Source organism: Triplophysa rosa, linkage group LG20, assembly GCF_024868665.1.
Source record: "Triplophysa rosa linkage group LG20, Trosa_1v2, whole genome shotgun sequence".
In the NCBI taxonomy this organism is placed as follows: domain Eukaryota; kingdom Metazoa; phylum Chordata; class Actinopteri; order Cypriniformes; family Nemacheilidae; genus Triplophysa; species Triplophysa rosa.
This window is the reverse complement of record NC_079909.1, coordinates 14,026,488-14,048,033: the sequence shown is the minus strand read 5'-3', so window position 1 is coordinate 14,048,033 and position 21,546 is coordinate 14,026,488. Positions and strand designations below refer to the sequence as shown.

The 21,546-nt window shown below is 36.9% G+C and overlaps 1 protein-coding gene across 1 annotated transcript; it reads right to left on the bottom strand.

Moving 5' to 3' along the window:
- Positions 1-15,806: 15,806 nt before the first annotated feature.
- Positions 15,807-19,098, bottom strand: barx1 (BARX homeobox 1). The gene is made up of 4 exons (XM_057362268.1): positions 18,581-19,098; positions 17,487-17,778; positions 17,117-17,201; positions 15,807-17,027 (listed from the first exon to the last, which is right to left on the bottom strand). Exons 1-4 carry the CDS (start codon positions 18,780-18,782, stop codon positions 16,863-16,865), a joined length of 744 nt encoding a protein of 247 aa, XP_057218251.1. The 5' UTR covers positions 18,783-19,098; the 3' UTR covers positions 15,807-16,862.
- Between the last annotated feature and the right edge of the window lie 2,448 nt (positions 19,099-21,546).

Sequence of the window (21,546 nt, the reverse complement as noted above, 5' to 3'; positions counted from 1 at the left end):
CTTAGGGACTTAAGGACCTCAGAGATGCTCTGATATGACAAAGAAGACCACATGCAGCGAAATGCTCTTGGACATCCCTGCTGAAAATCCAGCTCGAGATAGATATGTTTTGGAAACTTGGCTGTTTTCTAGATGATTCAAGCTGGACTTTAGATGGTAGACCAAATTGGATCAGCTACCAGTTGGTCATACTGGCTTAAGTTGATCAAGGTGTTTATGGTAAATGGCAACGTGGAGCCAATGAGCAGTTGAGTCAGCAAACCAGCTAAAACAAAGTGACCAGTTTAAAGGGATAGTTCAACCAATAATGTTTAGTTAGTTACTCATCCTCATGTCATTCTAAACCTGTGTGACTTTCTTTCTTCTGCAGAACACGAAGATATTTTGAAGAACGTTGGTAACCAAACAACATTGGCTCCCATGGGCTTCCACTGTAAGGACACAAAACCAGAGATTTCTCTGTGTTTGTGTTTCACAGAAGAAAGAGTCATATACAGGTTTTGAATGACATGAAAAATTACACATTTTTCGCTTTAAGCGCGTTATATTTATTACATTCGCAGGTTAACCTTAATCTGATACAAGCAGGTTATGATTTAAAGCCAAAAAGCTAATCATCGAATTTTAGAAACTGGAGACACTTGAGCTGACGTGGCGTTCACCCAACAGCTAAATCGAGAACAGCTATTAGTGCCGTTTCTAAAATATCTCTCGCAAGACACTTAAAGATATTTGCCAAGAAGCATTTAGACCCATCACTATGTAACGGAATACATCATTTAGGAAAGTACTGTCATTTCCCGCTAGAAATCCTGTCAAGTATACGCTTCGGTTTGTGCAAAGCTTCTGTCCTCATGGGCAGGAAGCGGAGTTGTTGTATAATGCCCTCACCAGATGTCTCGTACTGTTTCAATATCCCTGCAAAGAAACTACAATTAGAACCATCATACAGTTTACAGTGCAATCCACCCACACCGGTAACACAACCAAAAACAGGTCCTGCACTGTCCCAAAGAGTTACATAGACGTAGGGTTAAAGGGTTAATCCAAAGGGCGTGCTGTAAAAATATTTGTGAACGTGAGATTTAATGAGAGAATGCAATATTATTTTATGATATTATTTTATGATATTATTTTATAATATTATCTTGCATTAAAGTTGCACATATAGCTACAAACTATTATCAATTATTATTATTTTAGTTTTATGGTATCCTGATCAGTGTTGGGGAAGTTACTCTGAAAAAGTAATTAATTACTAGTTACTAATTACATATGCAATAGTGTTATTAGATTACTTTACAAATTACTCTGTCCAAAAAGTATTTAATTACTTATTACTAATTACTTTCCATATCCTATATCAACCTTGATTAGTTAAGTGATTCAAGGATAGACATGAAACGGCTCTTTTAATTCATTCAAATAAATAATATTAAACTACATAAAGTACTCTTATTAACTGACCAAAGTATTACAAATGTGAGAATTATACGTTAAAGCACAGATTTTAAAGTTAGACTTTGAATTTTGATGTCAATTCCACTATTACACACACATATATTACACAGAGTATTTAGTTTAATTACATCAGAAGTAACTGTAATTAAATTACAGGAAAAATTAGAGTAATCCCTTACTTTACTTTTTCCAAGGGAAAAGTAATTAAATTACAGTAACTAATTACCTGGTAACTAGTTACACCCAACATTGATCCTGATTGCATTTTGTTACCATGAATCTTCATGGAAACCATTTGTGGCCTTGGTTTTATGAAAATTCTCATTATAATTTTAACTAAAACATTAACAGTTCATTAAATTCATATTTATAGTGTTAAATATACAGAGACAATAATGCCATGCAGTAATGCCTGAAATGTTGTCACTGTAAATTTGATAGCAGACGGTTTTTATTGCGAATGTAACAAAATGGTTTTTCATGCATGGACAACACCATTACTATTATATTGTCATAGATTTTTATTTTTGTATGTGTATATATTTCTCAATACAAATAGCTTTTACAGACTACAAGTCAAGGCATACCTCTCTCACACACACATACTCTGCAGATTATACAATTACATCACTGTTCCCTTCACCAAAAGCCATTTAGACACTTGTTGACAAACTGACTCGCATCACCTTTTATTTTGGAGCTCTTAATGGATTGTGTTATAATTGTGCCAGTCAGTTTTTCAACAGCCTTTATGAGACGGCTTTGGCTTGTCTTTTTCCCCCTCGCTGATGTTAACTGGTACGCTCGCAGCAGCTGTTTTGAGGATCATCTGTCAAAACAAGAGGGAACATTTTGTCAGGGTGCTCAAGGGAGAGTAGACCTTGTTGTGACTGCCACAGGTGGGGAACCTGACAAGAGGAATAATGAAACGTTCCAATCTGCATCCCGGGGCCTGTCACTCTGGAATGCCACAGAGAAGTTTCCTCGAACAGGAAAGAATAAGACGGAACATGTTTTTCTGTGTATAGACAGCGCATGAGCACAAGACTGATTTGAAGTTAATGAAAGACAAACAATCCATTTGTTTGTGGTGTAATTGGTTCCAAAACTGTCGCGTTACGAGACGAGAGGATAATTGTGACAGGTGTGAATGGCTCTAATATGTGTGAGCTTGGTGTAGACATGTTCAGGGAAGTGGAAGTTGAGCCATCATAAACAAAGCGTTATGTTTTAATTATCCTGTGTGCAAGAATTTAATATAGAAACGTTTTATTACACATACAGAACTAATGTATGTTTAGAAAGTATATGTAAGGCTATATTATTGAATTATTTGTTATGGTTCTCATTCCATTTTTTTAAATGAACACAAATGTGTAAAAGTAAAAAAAGAGCTTGCAACTTTTTTATGTCTGGCTGTTTTAAAATTATTAGCATTTTTTAATTAAACGTATTTTTTTGCGGATGACAGTTTTTTGATTGTTTATTACATGGCCATTCCTTATTTGAAACTTCTTTCATTTTTAACCCCATTGAAGACATGTTTAAAATCAATTTGTCCCAAACAACAAAAATCTACATTCCTTACAAGGCAAGGAAAGAGTGAAAACCCCTGGAACATGTGCTTGAGAGAATTTAATTAGGCTGTTAAAGTGCGAACAGAAGTTGAGGACAAGGGCAAGAGCTTTACAGGCCGGGAGAAAAAAGCCTCAGACATTGATGCCTGTGAATGGCAGTTTTAATATCATTTGCCACTTCAGTTTTTAGTATTCATAAACGGCTATCAGTGCTTGCAGTGTGCCTCAAGAAGATGACTGAGGCATAAAGTATGTCTTTTCACACATGTGGATTACTCACAATAGATTGAAATGTAGGGTGTGCTCTGAGTGCAAAGATATTTGTTTAAACAGTAAGAAGCGTCAAAGTTTTGACATGGTATGGCTCATTTAGTATAAATATCCAATAAAACCAATGGACAATAATAGTACACCCTGTCAGAATGATTTAATCCAAACAAGTGCCCATGTATTAAGAATTTAACAAATTTGTGAAGCCTTGGATTTAAAGGGATATTTTGGCGTTATTGATGCAACCCACCATGCTGTCAATCAAACCTGAAAACTGACTAGTTACAGGGTAAAAAGCTCATCTCTATCTCGTCTCTTTTTGTGACCTTTGTCATATATCCTCAAAACAGACGGAATAGTTACCCATTCATATAACTAATAATCTTCAGAAATGAAGTCAACACTTTAAAAAAAACGTTATTTTTAATAGGATATTATTCACAGTGTATTGCCATGTGCAATGCAACACTGTAGGCTAAGAATTGTTTATAGTAAAAATGTAATTGTATTTTTTATTTGTATAATTTTGAAATGACATTTATGAGAATGTAATACCCAAATGTGCTACTCAAATCATATATCAGTTGTGACTTTCTTACGCTAGGTTCTGTTTAAATGATGCTTTTGAAGTCATCAATAGTGACACTTTCCTTACAGTGTAATTGTTGCAGTTTATTTACTGTAACGACGTGTAAGATTTATTTATTTTTTAGTTTTATTAAACAATTTAGCTTGAGTATTTAATTTTTTTCTTTATTTATTAACTTTATTATTTACTATAATGCAGACATAATACTGTATTATGTACAGGTCTAAAAGGGATTTAAATCACAATAGTACCATCCCGGTTAAATAAAGGTTTAATAATAATAAGTTTAATGAAATAAAAGTAAAATGCCTCTTAATAATTTTTTGTTTTTTTTGTAGTAACTGATGTGCAACTGTCAAATTTAAGGAAACAATACAAGGGATGTGTGTTAAACGGGAGGCTTAACAAAGGCATTTTGAATGTCACTCCTAGGCTCTTAAAATCGTGTGATGACAGCACATACTGTAACATGATCATCTTCATTTGCATGTTTTCATATCCGAAGTGATTTTTTGCTTTTCATTGCTCGTTCATTGTAACGAGGTCAGAAAATAAGGTAAATTTATAGTCTTATGAATGGTAACTAATTCAAATCCTAAAGTACATAAATGCAGGTTTTTCCCAAGTTGCCTATGTGCACATAAATAATATAATGTGTATGATTTACAATCCCTTTATATGTTACGCCTGGTTTAAAGACCATATCATTTTACCCTGTTTTCCTTTTGATGAACTGCATGTGTGTGGAATTTTTTATCCTTGACTTTGATAAATTTTGACAAATGTGTTACTGAAAGGTAAGAAGTTTGACAAATGACACCTGAAAAATCCAGCTAAAGCAGATGACGCTGAACAAAACTTGAACGAGCTTTTAACAGTTTGAGGTGTGATGTTAACACAACTGCACAAAACAACATTGCACTGTATTTCAGTTTGCATTTAAACTCTTATAATGATTCTCTTTGTTTGGCAGCCCCAGAAGAGACAATACCTGCCACGTCCCCTGTAGGCTACTGCTGGCACAAAGCCAATGATATCATCCCAAATGTTAACACTTCTTTCAACCGAACATCATACCACAAGTAAGTGTATTGTGAACGGTGTGCGCGACATCTTTCATTCCCTTTTTAAAGTCTGAACTCAAGCCCCCACAAAAAACACACTGAGTTACCCATTTTTCCATGCACGTTCTTACGGTCTCAAATGTGACTCTGTAATGAGATGTTGTTTGACATGCGTGCAACATTTGAGTAAGCCATTTGGCATACCGGGGAAAAAAAGCAGTAGAAAGAAAAGGAGAGAAAAAGAGAGGCTGTCATGTGAACTCTGTCTCAAACCGAGCCCGTCGCTACCCTGCCTGAAATAATAGAGAGGAAATTGAGCATTAAATACAAATCAACGGTTATTAATTTCAGCGTGACAGAAGAAGGGCATAGAGGTTGAGCCTTTCAGCACAACGGTGCATGCGATTGCTGTTACTGCACCTCTCTAGCGTTAGAGAGAAGGAGGGGCTACACGCACGCGGAGCGGGCCGGCCTGCTGCAGCGGGGAATAGAATTACACTTTTGTTACATGCAAACATCCAAAACGCTCTTTAAGGTTGATCAATTAGAGTTTCTCTCTGCAGATGCACATTATCAAGTGGCGGGTCATCAGTTACACGCCACGCTCTGAGCTGAACTTGCAGAGAATGATGGTATTGATCAGGGATAGCGTTAGGAAGCCTTGACCTTTGTCTCCTTTTGTAGACCCCAGAGGAAGCTGTGCTTGATCCCAGTGTTTTCCAAAAGGTGCAAGGAGACACGTCCAGCACCTGTGAAATGTCAACCTGTTTAGATTTAAAGCAGAGTCGTGGAGTCATGACATCCAAGACCGTGTTCACGGCCAGCGCGGCTGAAAATGGATGAGGGAAGACCTCATTTATAACATTTGAAGTCCATCTCAGAAAAGCGGAATCAAACATTAGCTTGCTAAACTGATGCAAAGCTTTGATGGAACTCGTCCACCATAGCAAAAAGATCAGCATCTGCTGTAAATATTATTTTGTGGACTTTTTTCCGCTTGTCAAAACATGGATCTGCAATTGCTATTAGGCTCCTTAATCTTTGGTTGATTGTCTTAAACACATCAACACATTCTTGACTCCCACTCTCATCTGGAAAAATGCCTTTTTGGTACATGCATATCCATCCCAGGTGCAGATTTCATTCGCATTTTGTCCAATGGATTTGCCGCTTGTTCCTAGAAAATCTCTGAAATCAAATTTCTGCTTTTTAAAAGTGAACACTTTTCTTGGCACATATCTCGTATCTGTGGTAGGTCCTCCATGTTTCCTAATGGTGACAAATATCTCAGACTTTTCCATGGTCTCGGTTTCTGTCCAATATGTCATTAACACTTTCCATAACGTTGACCCGTATGACAAAATACTGTGTTAAACAATTCAACGATTATGCTATTTCAAAAAGTCATAACTTATGTGCATCTACTTGGCACATGACACACGGGGCACAGTTTTATTCCCACTTTTTCCTGCTGTCCATTTGAAATGATCCGCTGTCAGCGTTGGTGAACGCAGTTACACCTCTCCCTGGGCAGACCCTGGCAGAGCAAATGAAAAAAGGGTGTGAAAAGAAAGCCAAAAGGACCCAACTTCACTCTGAAATTCGGTATGACTAAAACTGCCAAGGGCAAGGTTAAGGGAGAGGCAACCATCTGGAACGGCTGCGTTTGATTGGCACATAGTTAAACAATGATGCAGTTTGACAAATTTCAAGCGGAGCTTATGAAAGGATAACATAAACACAACAGACGCTCGGAGTAGTGCATCCACCTGTGTGCATCGCTGCAAAGTGTGAGGTAAAGACCCGGGCTAATGAGCGAAGCACTGGCTCGCTCTTGGATTAAGGTCTTTGTAATGTAAATCACTGTCAGATAAAGAGCGCATGTTTACACTTACCATTAATATTTTGATCAGCGTGTTTAAGAGACTCGGCTCCTTAATGCACACTCTCTCGTACTTCAGTGGGATGCCTTGGCGCAGACTGCCCTGTCGTCGACCGTGTTAACGTCATAAATCTCTTGCCAGTTTCGGCACGGCTCGCCGAGCTGAATCGCAAAGCGCGTTCCCTTTAAGATGTTTTTGGCAAATTCTGTGTTATTTCGTTTAGATATTTTTGGCACATTAATGCCCAATTAGACATCACCGAATGAGCCCTGAAAGAAACTTTAATACGTGAATGTAGGAGCACGATTGGGTGGGCTTTAAAAATCGTTTGAGCGTTTGTTTTTTCCATTTTTGACTCACGCTTGAAAGGTTGTTTGGTATTTTCCTTGGAATCGCTTTTGTTTTTTTCTCAAAACGTTGCTCGCACTGTCAAGTTTTACATTAAGAACTGAACCTGAGGTTTCAATAACTAAAAGGGGCTTATTTTCAGTGAATATTCTGTCATTTCCTTATTGGGGTCAGTTAAGCTAAACAGGGCCAACTAAACCATATACCTGATGCAAAACAGCTGTTTATGGTGTAAACGTGTCCGTTGCGGTGTCATATAAACAGTGTTGATCATTTGAATGTAAAGGTTGATTGGCAAAGCCGCTTGGCATTCTTTCATGCTGCTTTGAGTAGCATTGTGTGAAAAAAAGAAAAACATTAGCACTTTTAGTGTGCAACATTTGGCTTCGCTGATCATTTTGTAAACATTGATACTACTGCAAATTACTTAGCTAAATGTGAAGGTTATATTCACGGAATTAGTCCGATGTTGGCTTGGCTCCCCAACAGCTTTTTATTACAAAGATCTCAAAACGGATTCAAAGTGACTGAACATAGACTGCAACATGGACTGCATGAACTACTGCCATTACAGGTTTCAAAACAAAAGTAACTGACCAGAAAGTGCAATGTTTACTAAAAGGTTTGCAAAATAACCATTTTATAACAAAAAATGTGCTTGTTGGAGTTCAATGATCAATGTCAAAAAGAAATGTTAATGTTGGCATTGGAGTTTGTTGGATCAGTGTGAATTTCATGTTCTCAGTGGAGGCATACACCCTGACAAAGACTCATTTAAGACCCTTTCTTCCCAGACCATGCTAAAAATGACCAGAGTTCTCCCTGATGCTAATAAAATCCAAGCTGGTCAGTCCCATTGTACTGTTTTCAAACGTGGCCCATCTGGAATCTACCAAAATATATGTCGTTGCTAAAGCTACTACAATAACCATTTTTATACACGGATTTCACAATGACCATTACTGTAAAATGAGAAATGAGAAAAGAAACACATTTGGCTGGGGCTTTTATCCAAAGCAACTTACAATGCGGTTTACATCTTTCATCACTATTTCCTGGGAGTCAAACACTTGAGTTTGCAGATATTAAAGGGATACTCTACCCAAACATGAAAATTCTGTCATGAATTACACATCCTCGATTACACATTCCAAACCTGTATAAATGTCTTTGTTCTGTTGAACACAAAGAAAGATATTTAGCGGAATGTTAGCAACTGAGATTTCTGGAGCATCATTGACTACCATAATAGAAAAAAAATATTGTATCTATTTTTTGTTCTGTTAAACACAAAAGATATTTTGAAGAATTTAGAAAAAACAAACAGTTCTGGGGCACCTTTGACTACCATTTTTTGACTACCCCAGTAAGGTCAGCTAACATTTTTTTATATCTTTCTCTGTGTCCAACAGAACAAAGACGTTTATACATGTTTGGAATTACTTGAGGGTGAGTAATTCATGACAGAATTTTTATTTTTGGGCGAAGTGTCCCTTTAACAGTGTTATAGTCTAAACTTAAAGGGATAGTTCACCCACAAATAAAAATTCTGTCATAATTACTAACCCTCTTGACATTTCATTTCAAACCTGTATGAATTTCATCTGCAGAACACCAAAGACGATATTTTGTAGAATGTTGGTAATCGAACAACGGTGGTACTCATTGACTTGCATTGGTTTTGTGTCCGTACTGTAAGTGAATGGGTACTGCCTTTGTTCGGTTACCAACATTCTTCAAAATATATTCTTTCGTGTTCTACAAAAGAAAGAAAGTCATACAGGGTTGAAATGACAAGAGGGTGAGTAAATTATAACAGAATTTTTATTTTTGGGTGAACTATCCCTTTAAACTACTGCTTCTAAACTTCCGTCCTAAACCAGGCTGGCAGGTTGGAAGCTAGCTGGTTCAACCAAGACTACAAACCAGCTCATAGTGGTTTAAGATTGCTTTTTTTATAAGGCTACTTATCTTAAATACTTAAAAACATAAACGGTGACAAAAAAACAGAACTGTAAAGCAAAAATATAGTTTGACCAGCTCAACATTATTTCCAGACCATTACTGTAATGTAGCATTCACTACAAGAAAATGACCGGACGTTCTGAAGTCATTCAAAGATGTGAGATAAAATCTCAGACAATATGCTGCAGAAAGAAAGAAACAATATTGCATTATTTCTCTCTTCAGTCAGTGTTTTGTTAACCACAAGCACGCAGTTCCATACTGACCCACAGCATTCTGTACCGACGCAGCTGCATGCAGCCCTTGAGTACTTTATTTAGAACACTGAAAACTAAAACAACACTTGCTCAATGACCGTTTCTTACTGCAAAATGTTTACGTGGTTAAAGAAACCAGGAGAAACAGAGCAAGCTAAGTAATGGATTATGAGATGCAGACCTTTAAAAGCAGAAAAAGGCATAAATCATTGCTAATATACTCGGGCTATAAATTGATGAAAGTGAATAGAAGTGTGGTACAGACCACTCAGCGCTGCGTGCTGAGCGACTTGGTTTGGATACTCTTATGTGGAACTGTATTGTTTTAAGAGTTTGCAGACAGTTGCTCTGTCATTACGTGACTTTGGGATTAAAAGATTGATTTGATAGCCCGTAATATAGCAGTTACATTCCTCTAATCTCCACCGTCGACTGTCAAAGGGCAAGTTCCTACAGAGAAGTAAAACATAACAGTTTCAAAACTCACTTTTTGGGCGAGCTACAAATTCAGTTACAGGTAAATGGATAATAGTGTTTCGTTTGATCTGCACAAAACCATTTTCAACATGTTAGGTTGATCCCAGATTAGTTTCCAAATAGGAAATGGGAAAACATTTAATGTGTTTCTCAATGTCAGTCTTACGCGAAAGATGAAATTAATTCTCTGTTTAATTCAAATCTTCATTATAATCAGTCAAATAAACAAATCTTAACAATTTAAGACGTAACAATTTTGACTAGGCTCATTTTTCCATTTTGTACACGTTGGAAAGTAATTTTGTAGGATATACAATGTGGTAGTCTGTTCGTATGTGGTGTGGGTGGCAGTTGAGCTTTTGTCCATACAACACATTACTTTAAAACATTTTATAAAAAAATCTGTGGCAACATATATAAAATGCTCTGTAAGCGCCACTGCATAACAAAAGAAACTCTGAAACTCGAATATGGAGATACAGTAAACAAGCATTACAAGTCAGACGCTTCTGCCATAGAGTATGCCTTGAACTTGTTACAAAAAAATCCCAAAAGGTGGGTCCAGAGAAAAGCATATCCTCACAGTACCCGTCATGTCTTCCTTCTGAAAACTCTTTAAAACGTGGGATTGACTTTTGAGCTGGACTTTAAAAGCAAAGCTTTTTTGTGCAATAATTGCTCTATAATGAGGGCTTTCGGTCACCTCCTGCCATATTGTGGCCGTGTTTTTTATTTACTCGTCTGGTGGGAGCCAATAGCTCCGTTAAAGAGATGGAAAAAATAAGTCTTTCCAGCTCCTGCTGGAATTTGATTTCTTCCAACAGCTGTCTTGCTTTATACTACCATGAAGTTAGGGAATCGCCCATCTCAAATCAATCACATGGGGGCTGACATTTCCTGCAAACTCTGCTCATAGGATAAATGGAAGGGTTGGCGTGGGGGGGGGGGTCGTGGCTAAAAAAGGAACATCAAATTGGCAGATGAACAGCTGGAATGATGTTCTTGTTTATGCGCACTAATGCCTTCTCCCATTAGTCTGATGTCTTTGAGAAGTCATTTGCAGCATTTTAGGAAAGTCTCAGCACTTACCCGGAGAAATATTACTTTTGATAGGGCTTCATTAGGGCCGAGAAATGAAGTACGTTTTCTTCCTTAATGAATTTGAGAATTCCTCTTATTCCTTTCCAAATGTTGCCTCCTCACTCATTATATGTCAAACCACATTTCTTGTAGACTCACTGCTCTGTTGGACGGAACAGGTCACGATGAAAATGAAGGCATATATGTGACTCACATCAAAAGAAGGCCAAGACGACACGTGTTTGTACAGTGATGTAATGTCAGCTCGCTTTTGAACCTCACGGCAAGTAGCATTCGCATTTGAGTCATTAGAAATTACAAACTATGGCTGTTAAACTTCGAGACACATACAAATTGTGTTTATTTTACAGCTTTGCTCCGGGCGAGTGCCCTCGCGCTGGCACAGGCACGTATGAGCGCTGAAACAGTGGAGACCTTATTCACACCTCCCTCTCTGAGCTCGACAAGTGAGATCTGGACAGCACCGCCCGGGAGCTGGGTGCTCAGCCTAATGAATGGCTCATATATGCATAGTAATGAGGCATAGAGACCCTTAAACCGTATACACTCAATATTTGAATTTTCCTCTCTCGTAAAAATGTCATCGCCTCGCCATTCTTCCGAAATGGTCTTTTAATATGGGCTGTGATAGATGTGGCATGCTAATAGGCGTAGATGGCATAACATAGTTGAAATGGGATGTTTTACAAAACTTCACAATGCATTTTCAATGAAGAGGACTTTTGTGTTTTAGAATGCTAAAGCTGTGCGTGTTGCCATGACGACACCCAACGGCTACGATTGCGTCCTCAAGTGCGCCACACGCTTTTGACGTTATCGCTTAAATGTTCAATCAAAGCAGAGTGACATTAAAACAAGCTGTCAACCACAATCCAATGTAAACGGGAAGGGGGAAGGCCGGGCAACCGTAGAGGTACTGAATGCCTGAATCGAGTTTCAGCGTAATTGGGATCATACGCAGCATGTGCAGTTTTGGCGCATACGTCCGATTAATCAGAGGGGCTTTAATCGTGGACAATTCTCCTGTGTGTGGCTGGGCAGACGCTCAAGTGTGGGCCCCTATGTTGAGTTCTGTTTAAGTGTGCACCTTTTGACTCCACAAACACCCGCCTCAGAAATGGGGGTCTGTTACCCCACACCCATTTCTTGCATCAGCGCACGAGCATGCCACCACAACAGGGTCCACTTAATGATTAAATTGCATCTCACGTGGAAGTCCAAATCACCAGATTCCACGTAGCGGGCTCCTTAGCTGATTGTAATTTATGTCGGAAATCATTGGTGTCCATAACTCGGCCAGACAGGAAGAAGACATGAGGGTTTACCGAGAGCATTTACGTGTTGCTGTGTGGTGAACGTATTACACTGCGTTAAGACGCTATCCTTCACAACACATAATTGCTGTTGAAAACATTAACGAAAGTTGCTGTTGTTGTCACGGGTTGACTTTAAAGTTTAAAGTGTGGATGCACCTGTTCTTAATCTGCATGGTTACTACAAAAACACCTGAGTACGACACGGGTGAACACTGATGAATGAATGAATGAATGAATGAATGAATACACTTTTTGAATGAGGCAGAGGTTGTGGGGGCCGTAGATAAGCTTGTTTAGCGTCTCCAAACCCCAAAACTGAAATCGTGGACAATTTTTAATCTTTATCAAAGTGGCTGTCCAAGCACAATAGCACATAATATATGTTGGGCTCTCTTGGATCATTTTATAACGTAGTTATGATTTTATCCGAGAGACCTGGAATTTATCACGTACTGATGGTCTGCGTTTCTGGAATGAGGTTTTGTTCACTTGAGTGCATTAGGCATTCCTGCCCATGACTTCATCTGCAACAGATTCCTTTCATCCAGAGGACAATGCATGAGTTTATTTTCCACAAGCTCTCGACCGAAGTGAAATTTCATCACCTGCACAGTAAATCTCTTTTGTAGAGATGGAATCCATTCTAAGAACACTAGTAAGAGCATTAAATGAGCCATTAGTTAAAAAGAGCTGTGCAGAAATGAAAAGCAATTGTGCAGGGTTTGTTTCCTAAAACTTGCACTAGCTGTTGTCACTGTGCGCTTAAGGGTATTAAGTGTCTTGTAGCACAAACACTTGAACTGTGGTTTTACATCTCCGGAAGACCCCTGCACTACCGCCTAAATGATCGGCAGAATCCCACTGTATGCCAGATCGGGGGCACTCTGTTGAAAGACAACAATATCCATTAACAAACAAGTTTTACACTTGCATGAATTTGCATGCCATTTAGCTTAATAAATCTATTAAATCCTGAACTATATGCACACTCAAACATGACATGTGGTCAATAGTAAATATACTGATGCTTTTAGGGATTTCCTTTCTTGTTTTTCCAGAAAACATATCTGAACAGGCAACTGTCATCATTATTTGTTTGTTTTCTTATTATCCAGTCTCTTAAACACCAAAAGGAAATAATTGTATGTTATTAGACTGTGTGGAAAGAGCTCCATGTGGGCCAGGCAGGTTGCAGGCATTTAATGTGTCATATGCTTAATTAAGCAAACAGGATCAATTGAGGACAGCGGTTTGTAATACTGCTGTTTTGTTATGTGATTGCATTTCGTTAAATTCGCGTAATTTAGAATATTTTAAGGACAGTGTTTTGAAATGTTGTAAATATTAAGCAACAAGTTTCACGAAGCAAGTAGCGCGTTGCACGTGAGTTGTAGGCATAGTCATCGTTATTTCATGCAAAGACGCTCGAATAATAAAACAATAAAATCCATGCGACTTCCCAACGGATTTATTATTAGCCTATTGTTTTTACTGCACACAAAGAGACACAATAAACGATATTAATACAGTAGGTTTAGATTATCAATGCTATCATATATTGGAGAATTTAAAGTGCTGGTAGCTAAATAAATTCTAAATAGACCTAGATATAAAACGATACTACACTGTCAGTGCATTCTGATTTTATTTGACAAACGAAGATGTGCTTCAGCGTAGTGCAATGAAACAGAGCTGGCAACACAAATGTTAATGGTTCCATAGGAGACACACAAAGTGATCAAACAAATGAATAGGAAGTCGCTTGGATAAAAGCGTCTGGACGATAAATGTAGGCTATTGTGCATCTGATCTGCTTTTACAAAAGTGAATTCTAATGTCAGAAACTTGCAGAGAATCTTAAAAATTTATTAGGCTATTCGTACTTTGGAATAATAATTTGTCCATTTTTAAATCCTATAATGCTATGTATTTTTCCAGGTTTATAGGCTTTAAGATTTGTAATTTTAATGCATGACATTGTTGTTTATTTGCTAACACTAAGCGCAGTATCTCTCCAGAGCCATACCTTTTTTAAAATAATTTTGCGCCTCAAAACCAGAACATGCAATTGTTTACATTTGTAAAAAATTGTAGTATTATTTCACAATTTTCGTGTGATGAGATAAAGAGTTACTTGTAAGTGTATCATTTATTCTGCACCTTTGACAGCTCTCATCTGAACTTTAGTTGTAAAGCTATACGTGCTTTAGGAGACGAGCGATGCATCTGCGTAAAATGATTGACATGGCAAATAAAACGACTTTTAAGACTGTAATTTTTTATGATGTGGGTTAATAAAGTGTAAACTAACAACTTAAGAAAGCAAAAATAAGTTTATTTATTTGAAAAAAAGCGTTGATTACCAATTGTTCCCTTTTAAATAATTCGTTCTCGCAGAATAAAGTTATGCATGTACTGTATAGGCCATAAACAGACAGGACTTTTAATATGAATGTAACTAGATTTACCCAAAAAGTTCTGTTGGAGCAAAACTAACTGTTTGGCTTTTAAAGCACGTTTTGACAGACATGAATTTTAAATTTGAATAGGTTGCGCTCCCTCTTTCGACTAAACAAGAAACAGGGATCCATTCCAGTGCTTTACCACATGCTACAAATATGCGCATCAGGACATCCTTTATATCATTTGTATATATTGATGTATACAATTTAATTATTTGCTGGTGCTTTTGGTGAATCGTCTCTTTTTGTCAAATTAAATCAGGAAAATATTTTACAAACTAAACTGTTATACATATAATTCTGACCCTGACTAATCTTTTTAATTTATTTATTTGCACAATCAATATTTCAATAAAATTTTGGAATCAACTATCTTTCGTATGATAAATATACCAACATCTTGGTCTTCTTACAATCAGGAGCAGGACATATTAACAAGTAAAGTTTTTAATAAAAAAGTTTTCAAGGCACTATACAGGCCTAGGTTCCTGGTTATACAGAGTCAACGGCAGTATACAGGGTCACTGGATGCCTTAGCCTACATCATAGCCTGTTTGACTACAGCTTTTATAATGCATTTATTTCTTTGTTGTTATGGTCAAAGCCAATTCAAATATTTTATTTTGTTCATGTTGGACAATGAAGTCATACAGTTCAGTCTCGTTGGAAGTCAAAGGTTCTAATTTCGCCGAACATTTCAAAATGACTCAAGACCGATCTCCAAATGTGATTTGGGGAGTTTTTTCAGACGCGTGACACCAAGTGTCTCAGAAATAAATGTTAACTAATAATCAATCATTGAATATAATTGGCCTTACTGCATAGCATGTTAATGGCAGATGAGTGGGAGCAAAATATGATGTATTCGGATCACAGGCCTCCTGACTGTATTTGAGGGATAATATAATGTTGTATTTGCATATTTTTTGCACATTTGGCTTTATTTAGCATATTATGATTTACATTAATACTTTAAAGATCATCTTTCTTTGGGACAAGTAATTAACAAATATTTTAAAATGCTAAACAAGGCCAGTACCTGATGTATATTCATATAAATGTGGTCTTTAAAAAACTATGAATCAAAATGTAATTTACTTGGATGCATTTGCCAGACGCTTTTATTCAAATCGATGTGCAGTGCATTCAATGTAAAACTTTTTCTGTCAGTATGTGTGTTCCGTGGATATCAATTCCACGGTCTTTAAGCTGTCAAAGCAAAGCTCCACCAATTAAGCTACCGAAGCACTAATGTTAGTAATATGTTAATTATTTGTACTTGAAATGCAAAAAAATCAAATCAAATGTTATCAGCCGAGTGAAACATGTAGCATTTTGGAAATGCTGTGGGGCCAAATAAATAAGCCTACACATCCACCACACTGCAAGTGCTTATTTAAGCTTCTTCTTGGCAGCAAAACCAATATCTTTAATCAAAAGATTTTCTTTTTAGTTTTGTGCACGCATTTTTATGAAAATAAATAACCCCAATTCGAAAATATTGTGTTTAGCTACTTAAACAGTGTAAACACGCCAAAAGAAGTCAGGGTTTAATGTGTAGCGCCTAAAAGAATAATAATTTAAATCAGCAAAAAATATTAATATTATTAGAATCATAATAATCAAAACTTGTATGCTGTATTCGATGACGTCTGTGTTGTCATGTTAAAAGAAAAAACGTCACAACGTTACATGGCAATGAACTTGTCTTTGACAAACTGGCATTTAATTATTTTTGTAAGAATATTGTTGACATAAAAATAAAGCAAAAAGCACAATATGCTGATAAAAAGTCTATGATACCACAGCCTTCAATGCAGAGAGAAAGACCATTCCTTACTAACCACTTCTCGGAGTCTGGTCCATGGAAAACAAGTTCATAAAGACTCCGTTCGAGGGCCGCAAAAGTTGGCATAATCAAACAAAACAAACAAAACAAAACATAGGTAGGATAAAATCGGGCCAAGTGGTTAGGTCTTTTAAACGTGTAAGTGCCCAAACAAAGGCATCGGTGAGCAATGATCCAAGGAGGCAGAGGGTCTGTTTGAGTCCTGAAGACGTCAAAATTCACTTTTGGTCATTATGGTCTCGTTTATTCCTCTTGGTTTGCATCAGAAAGTGAAGAAGCACCGTCGGATAAGCGGTCCGCATCTCGTGTCCTCTCCTGCTCCGAGAGCTGCTCACTGGTGGGTATGGAGTTTTTCTTTGGACGGCCTTTAGGTTTGGTTGGAGATTCTAGACCTCCTCCTTGCAAGACCTGCAAACAACGGTACACATTAGATTTATTTTTCAACCTGATAAATAAATTATTATTTGTAAGCGTATTTTAAAACAAAAAGAACTTACGATTTTTTTCCATTTCATTCTTCTGTTTTGATACCATGTTTTGACTTGAAGTTGACTAAGGCCTAAAGACTCTGCAAGGTCTATTCTGTAAACAGGAAAATGTCGACTGAGCCATTTCTTAGACAAAACCCAACATGATCATTGCATGTAAACCGTAGGTCAATTAGGCATATAACGAAATGATTTCTAAATTAAACCAGTTGAAAACACAAGTCAAATCATTATGTATTTGATAAATCGCGCGTGCATAAAAATACTAGGCTAGGCTATTTAGAAAACGTTAATAATTTGTATTTTATGTCGTTTCCCCATCATGCCCATAATATTATCAATTGCATTACAGGTCATTTACATTTTAAAGCGTGTATACCTGTCAGGGGTTGAGAGATACTTCTGTTTCTCAAATCTTTTTTCCAGACCCATTAGCTGTAGTTCGGTAAACACGGTTCTGCTTCTTCTTCCTTTCTTGCTCTTGCTTATTGCATCACCTCCAGGATCGAGTTTACCGCGAAGGTGGAGGTCTAGCGGGAGGTGATGGGATGATGAGCCAACTTGCAGACCCCCAGCTCCGGGAAAAAGAGCAGAGCCCAGCGGCGCACCGAGTGAGCAGGACAGAGGAGAGACTGGAAACTTCAGGATGCTTGTCTGGTCTGCTTTCAGGACTGAAAATGAAACAACGGTTTGTAGCCATAAAAATACTTAATTTGAATTAAAACTGGTTGATTTAAATGATGTCAGTTATAAAAACGATGACAAAATTGAAGTTTTCGTGCTCATCATGGTCGATAAAACATTATGTGCTAATTCATATAATTCTATCATAATATAATATAATATAGGCTACACTACTACACAAATACATTCCCAAAGATTTTTCTGATTAGTATTGTCTAATAGGCTAAAAATTAAATAGCTTTGAAACTTAAGAATCTTCAGGAAAATATTTAAAAGATCTTAAGAGTGTTTTAAAACAGATAAAGGATTATTTAAATCACACTCTTAATTTGCCTGAAATATTCCCTTGACTAACAGATGGTACCATTTAAAAAAGACACATTTACATGTAGCCTACATCTTTAAACATCTCGAACTTGCATTATGTCTTATATGTCTATATGACGATAATATTTCATCGTTATTGTATGAGCTAAAATATTCTTCCTCAGCAAGAGAAAACATAAATTGCATGCTGTGGGCCTGCGTTATAAGTGCATTCGCACGCTGTGTGTGAATGTATAGATTTAGTCTTATTTACTTCATAAAGGTCGCTTGGTCTATTGCATTGTATATATTTTAGGAGCTCTCTAATTTGCTTTGTTTTAGTCCACAGAGACAGTGTGGACTGTGCTTTTTGAGTAGGCAAATGGAGAGCTTCTGCGATTTGAATGTCCCTGTCAACGATTAAGAGATTGCCAATGCTCGATTTCACAATATAGTATCCGACAGACATATCACTGTACATACCTAAGTGGTTGTGATATGGTCTGGCCGACAAAAGGGCATGTACTCCAAATTTTAGAAGGTCTCCAGCTGGACTTGATACTTTGTGATCCGGATGATCTGTAAGAATCTCTTCAATCATGAAACTCCGGTACCTGTGAGACCTTTGGTCTGGATGGGCATCCGGGGGATAAAAGTGCGCCCCAAACTCCAAAGGATGTTGCATTATTAAAGTTTGAATGTAGTAGATGTTCTCCGAACCCCCTGCTATAGAAACCTGTTTTTCGGAGATGCGTGAAAGTCACATTGAAGATTCAGATGTTCTCAGGAAGCACCGGCGCATAAAGGTCCATTCAGTCTTTTAGATGAGATGAAAATCATCCTTCGAGAACTGTTGAAATACGCAGAGAAGTCTTTGTCTGACCGGCAGATCTTTGAAAGCTTTAGTTTCTTTTCTTTTTGGGAGTTCCGAAATGTGTGGTCCGGTCCACGCAGCTGGTACGAGCAGTCTGTTCCGCCCAGTAAGGACAGCCTATTTCTGTTCTCACTCCACTGACTGAGCTCTGTATCCGGAACACAGACGTTTGAGTTTAAGGAGGTCTAACACAACGCCACACCTCCTCTTTAGCATGCTTGGACACCCTCTGTAAATACATTTAAAACACATAGTCAAAACATTCTGCTTGTGTTACCACGGCTTTTTTCTGTCCGATCATTTGAATAACTCTTACACAAATTACCCATCCTATATATTGGTATGCTGATAAGCCTTGTCCAATTTATCGGCTGCATAAATAAATAAGATACAAAGTTATCATACATATTCAAACTACAATATTTTGTGTTCTTTTTAACCTTTTAAATGTAGAAGGGTTCTCTGCCAATAAATATATTGTAGTTTAAACATGATGACACAGCACCGTCTTTCCAAACTAAACCTTTGAATTTGATGTTTAAGTAGCCTATTATTATTATATAGGAAATGTATAAATATAACAATATACTGTATATCTTATTCAAACCTGTGGATCTAAGGTCCTAAAACCTTTAAATAACAAGACTGAACAAACGTAAAACTACCGTCAAATCTTATGTAATTGTTACATTTATATCTTTTTGTTGTACTTTAAATAAAAAGTAACATAAACTAGCATTTTAAGATTGAAAAATAACGTTATCATGCGGGTTTTGTTGCGACTGGGAAAAAACATTCATCTTAACATTGTTTTAACATTTTAATTTTTACATTATTTGTCATTTTGAGAAAGTTGTGCTTTAAGTTTAAGAGGACAAAATATTTTCCTACTGCTTGAACCGAGTTAGACCCGCGATGCAAATTTTGCTTAGAATTTTCTTATTAATTAGATCCATTTTCTTTATTCATAGCACATTACCTCAAATCATATGAAAAATAAATAGTGTACAAAATATATTCTTATTGCAGACTGTTGCTGTGCCAAAAGTTATGGTATTATGTCTTTTTCCTAGCTCTTTGTCCATCGTGCACTTATATTATCATCGTCATTTTATATTGTATGAATCTATACTTCACAAATCTTGTTATATGAAGAAATTATTTAGGCTATATATTTATACCTTATTGTTACTAAATATTAGTAGGCGTATAATGTTCGTATTAGTAACTTTGTGTTATTGCTTTGAGTATGTGATAATTTCTTACCTATATGCTGGATTATGATCACGTCATTTCGTTATTATAACATTTTTAAGTACGTTTTCTTTTATTCCCCTTTGAGCGAGTAAAAGGGCGAAATTAAGAGAGAGTAATTTTATATCTCCGATTAGGCTAAATCCATGGGGTTATAGAAATATGGCTCTTCATAGTAGGCAAGGTTTATCGAGGAACAATGCGCCTGTTGGGAGCACCTCCGTTTTCAACCACTAGGCGACATCATGCGAATTGGGAATACCAGATTGCAAAAAGTAAAAGCCTTATTTATTTACATTTTTTTTAATTTAAAGAAATACTTCCAGATATAAAAATAGCACTATTTTAGTATCCGCTTCATTTAAATACAATATGGATATTGTTAACATTAAAATAGGCTATAGTTTAAAAAGGAAAATTATAAAAAAAAAAACAAACCAATTTATCAATGGAAGTGGTACTGATAGTCATGTTATGTTGTGACTTCAAACCATAAAAAGCAGATCTATAATGTTAATCAAAATATATAATGACAGCAATATTTTATGGTGGTCGTTTGCATTCACGATGTTTTTTTATAATAGATAATAATAATAATAATCTATAACCCTAACTGTTTCAATTCACTGCTTGCTCAAGTGCACCTAGTCAATAACGCGGTGTAGTCTCATTCCCTTCAAACACATGCGCCTCACAGCGTTCCATCCGTCAATAGTTGCATTCTTTTGTCACATGACCGTGGGTCGACCAATGAAAATCCTTATCTGTGTCCTCCAACCTGTTACAATGGCAACATCCCTTTGCGCTGAGAAACTGATACAAATGCACGCCGCCTTATCTGCTGATGACTCATGCTTTCGCAATTCACCATGATTTCAATGCAAACTATTATCTGTAGCTAACGAAATCCGATCCGAGGACAGAGGTACGTAACGACCGTTAACAAAAGCCTTGATGTTAGCTTTTGCTTTTAGCACAATAGCATTATAGGTTAGCTAGCTTAGAGATGCACAGGAGATTAACTACACAGTCTGTTTACACGGTTTATGTACAGTTAGTGGTCTGATCTTTTAAACTCCTCAACTTTTGTGCATGTTGCTTCTTTGTTTTTATATAACGGCTTAGCGAAAATCGTAGGTCAAAAGGACAAAAGAAGCTTATCATTGTCGTTTTCCGAAGTGTAATGTAGGCTATGTTTCAACCTAAAATAATACAAGAGGTTTAGCCTTTTATTGGGGTCAAACGTAGAGTTATATAAACTACTGTAGGGATACTGTAAGTTTGTTTGACTGGATGTTGCATGCAGTGTGTCAGTCATCCA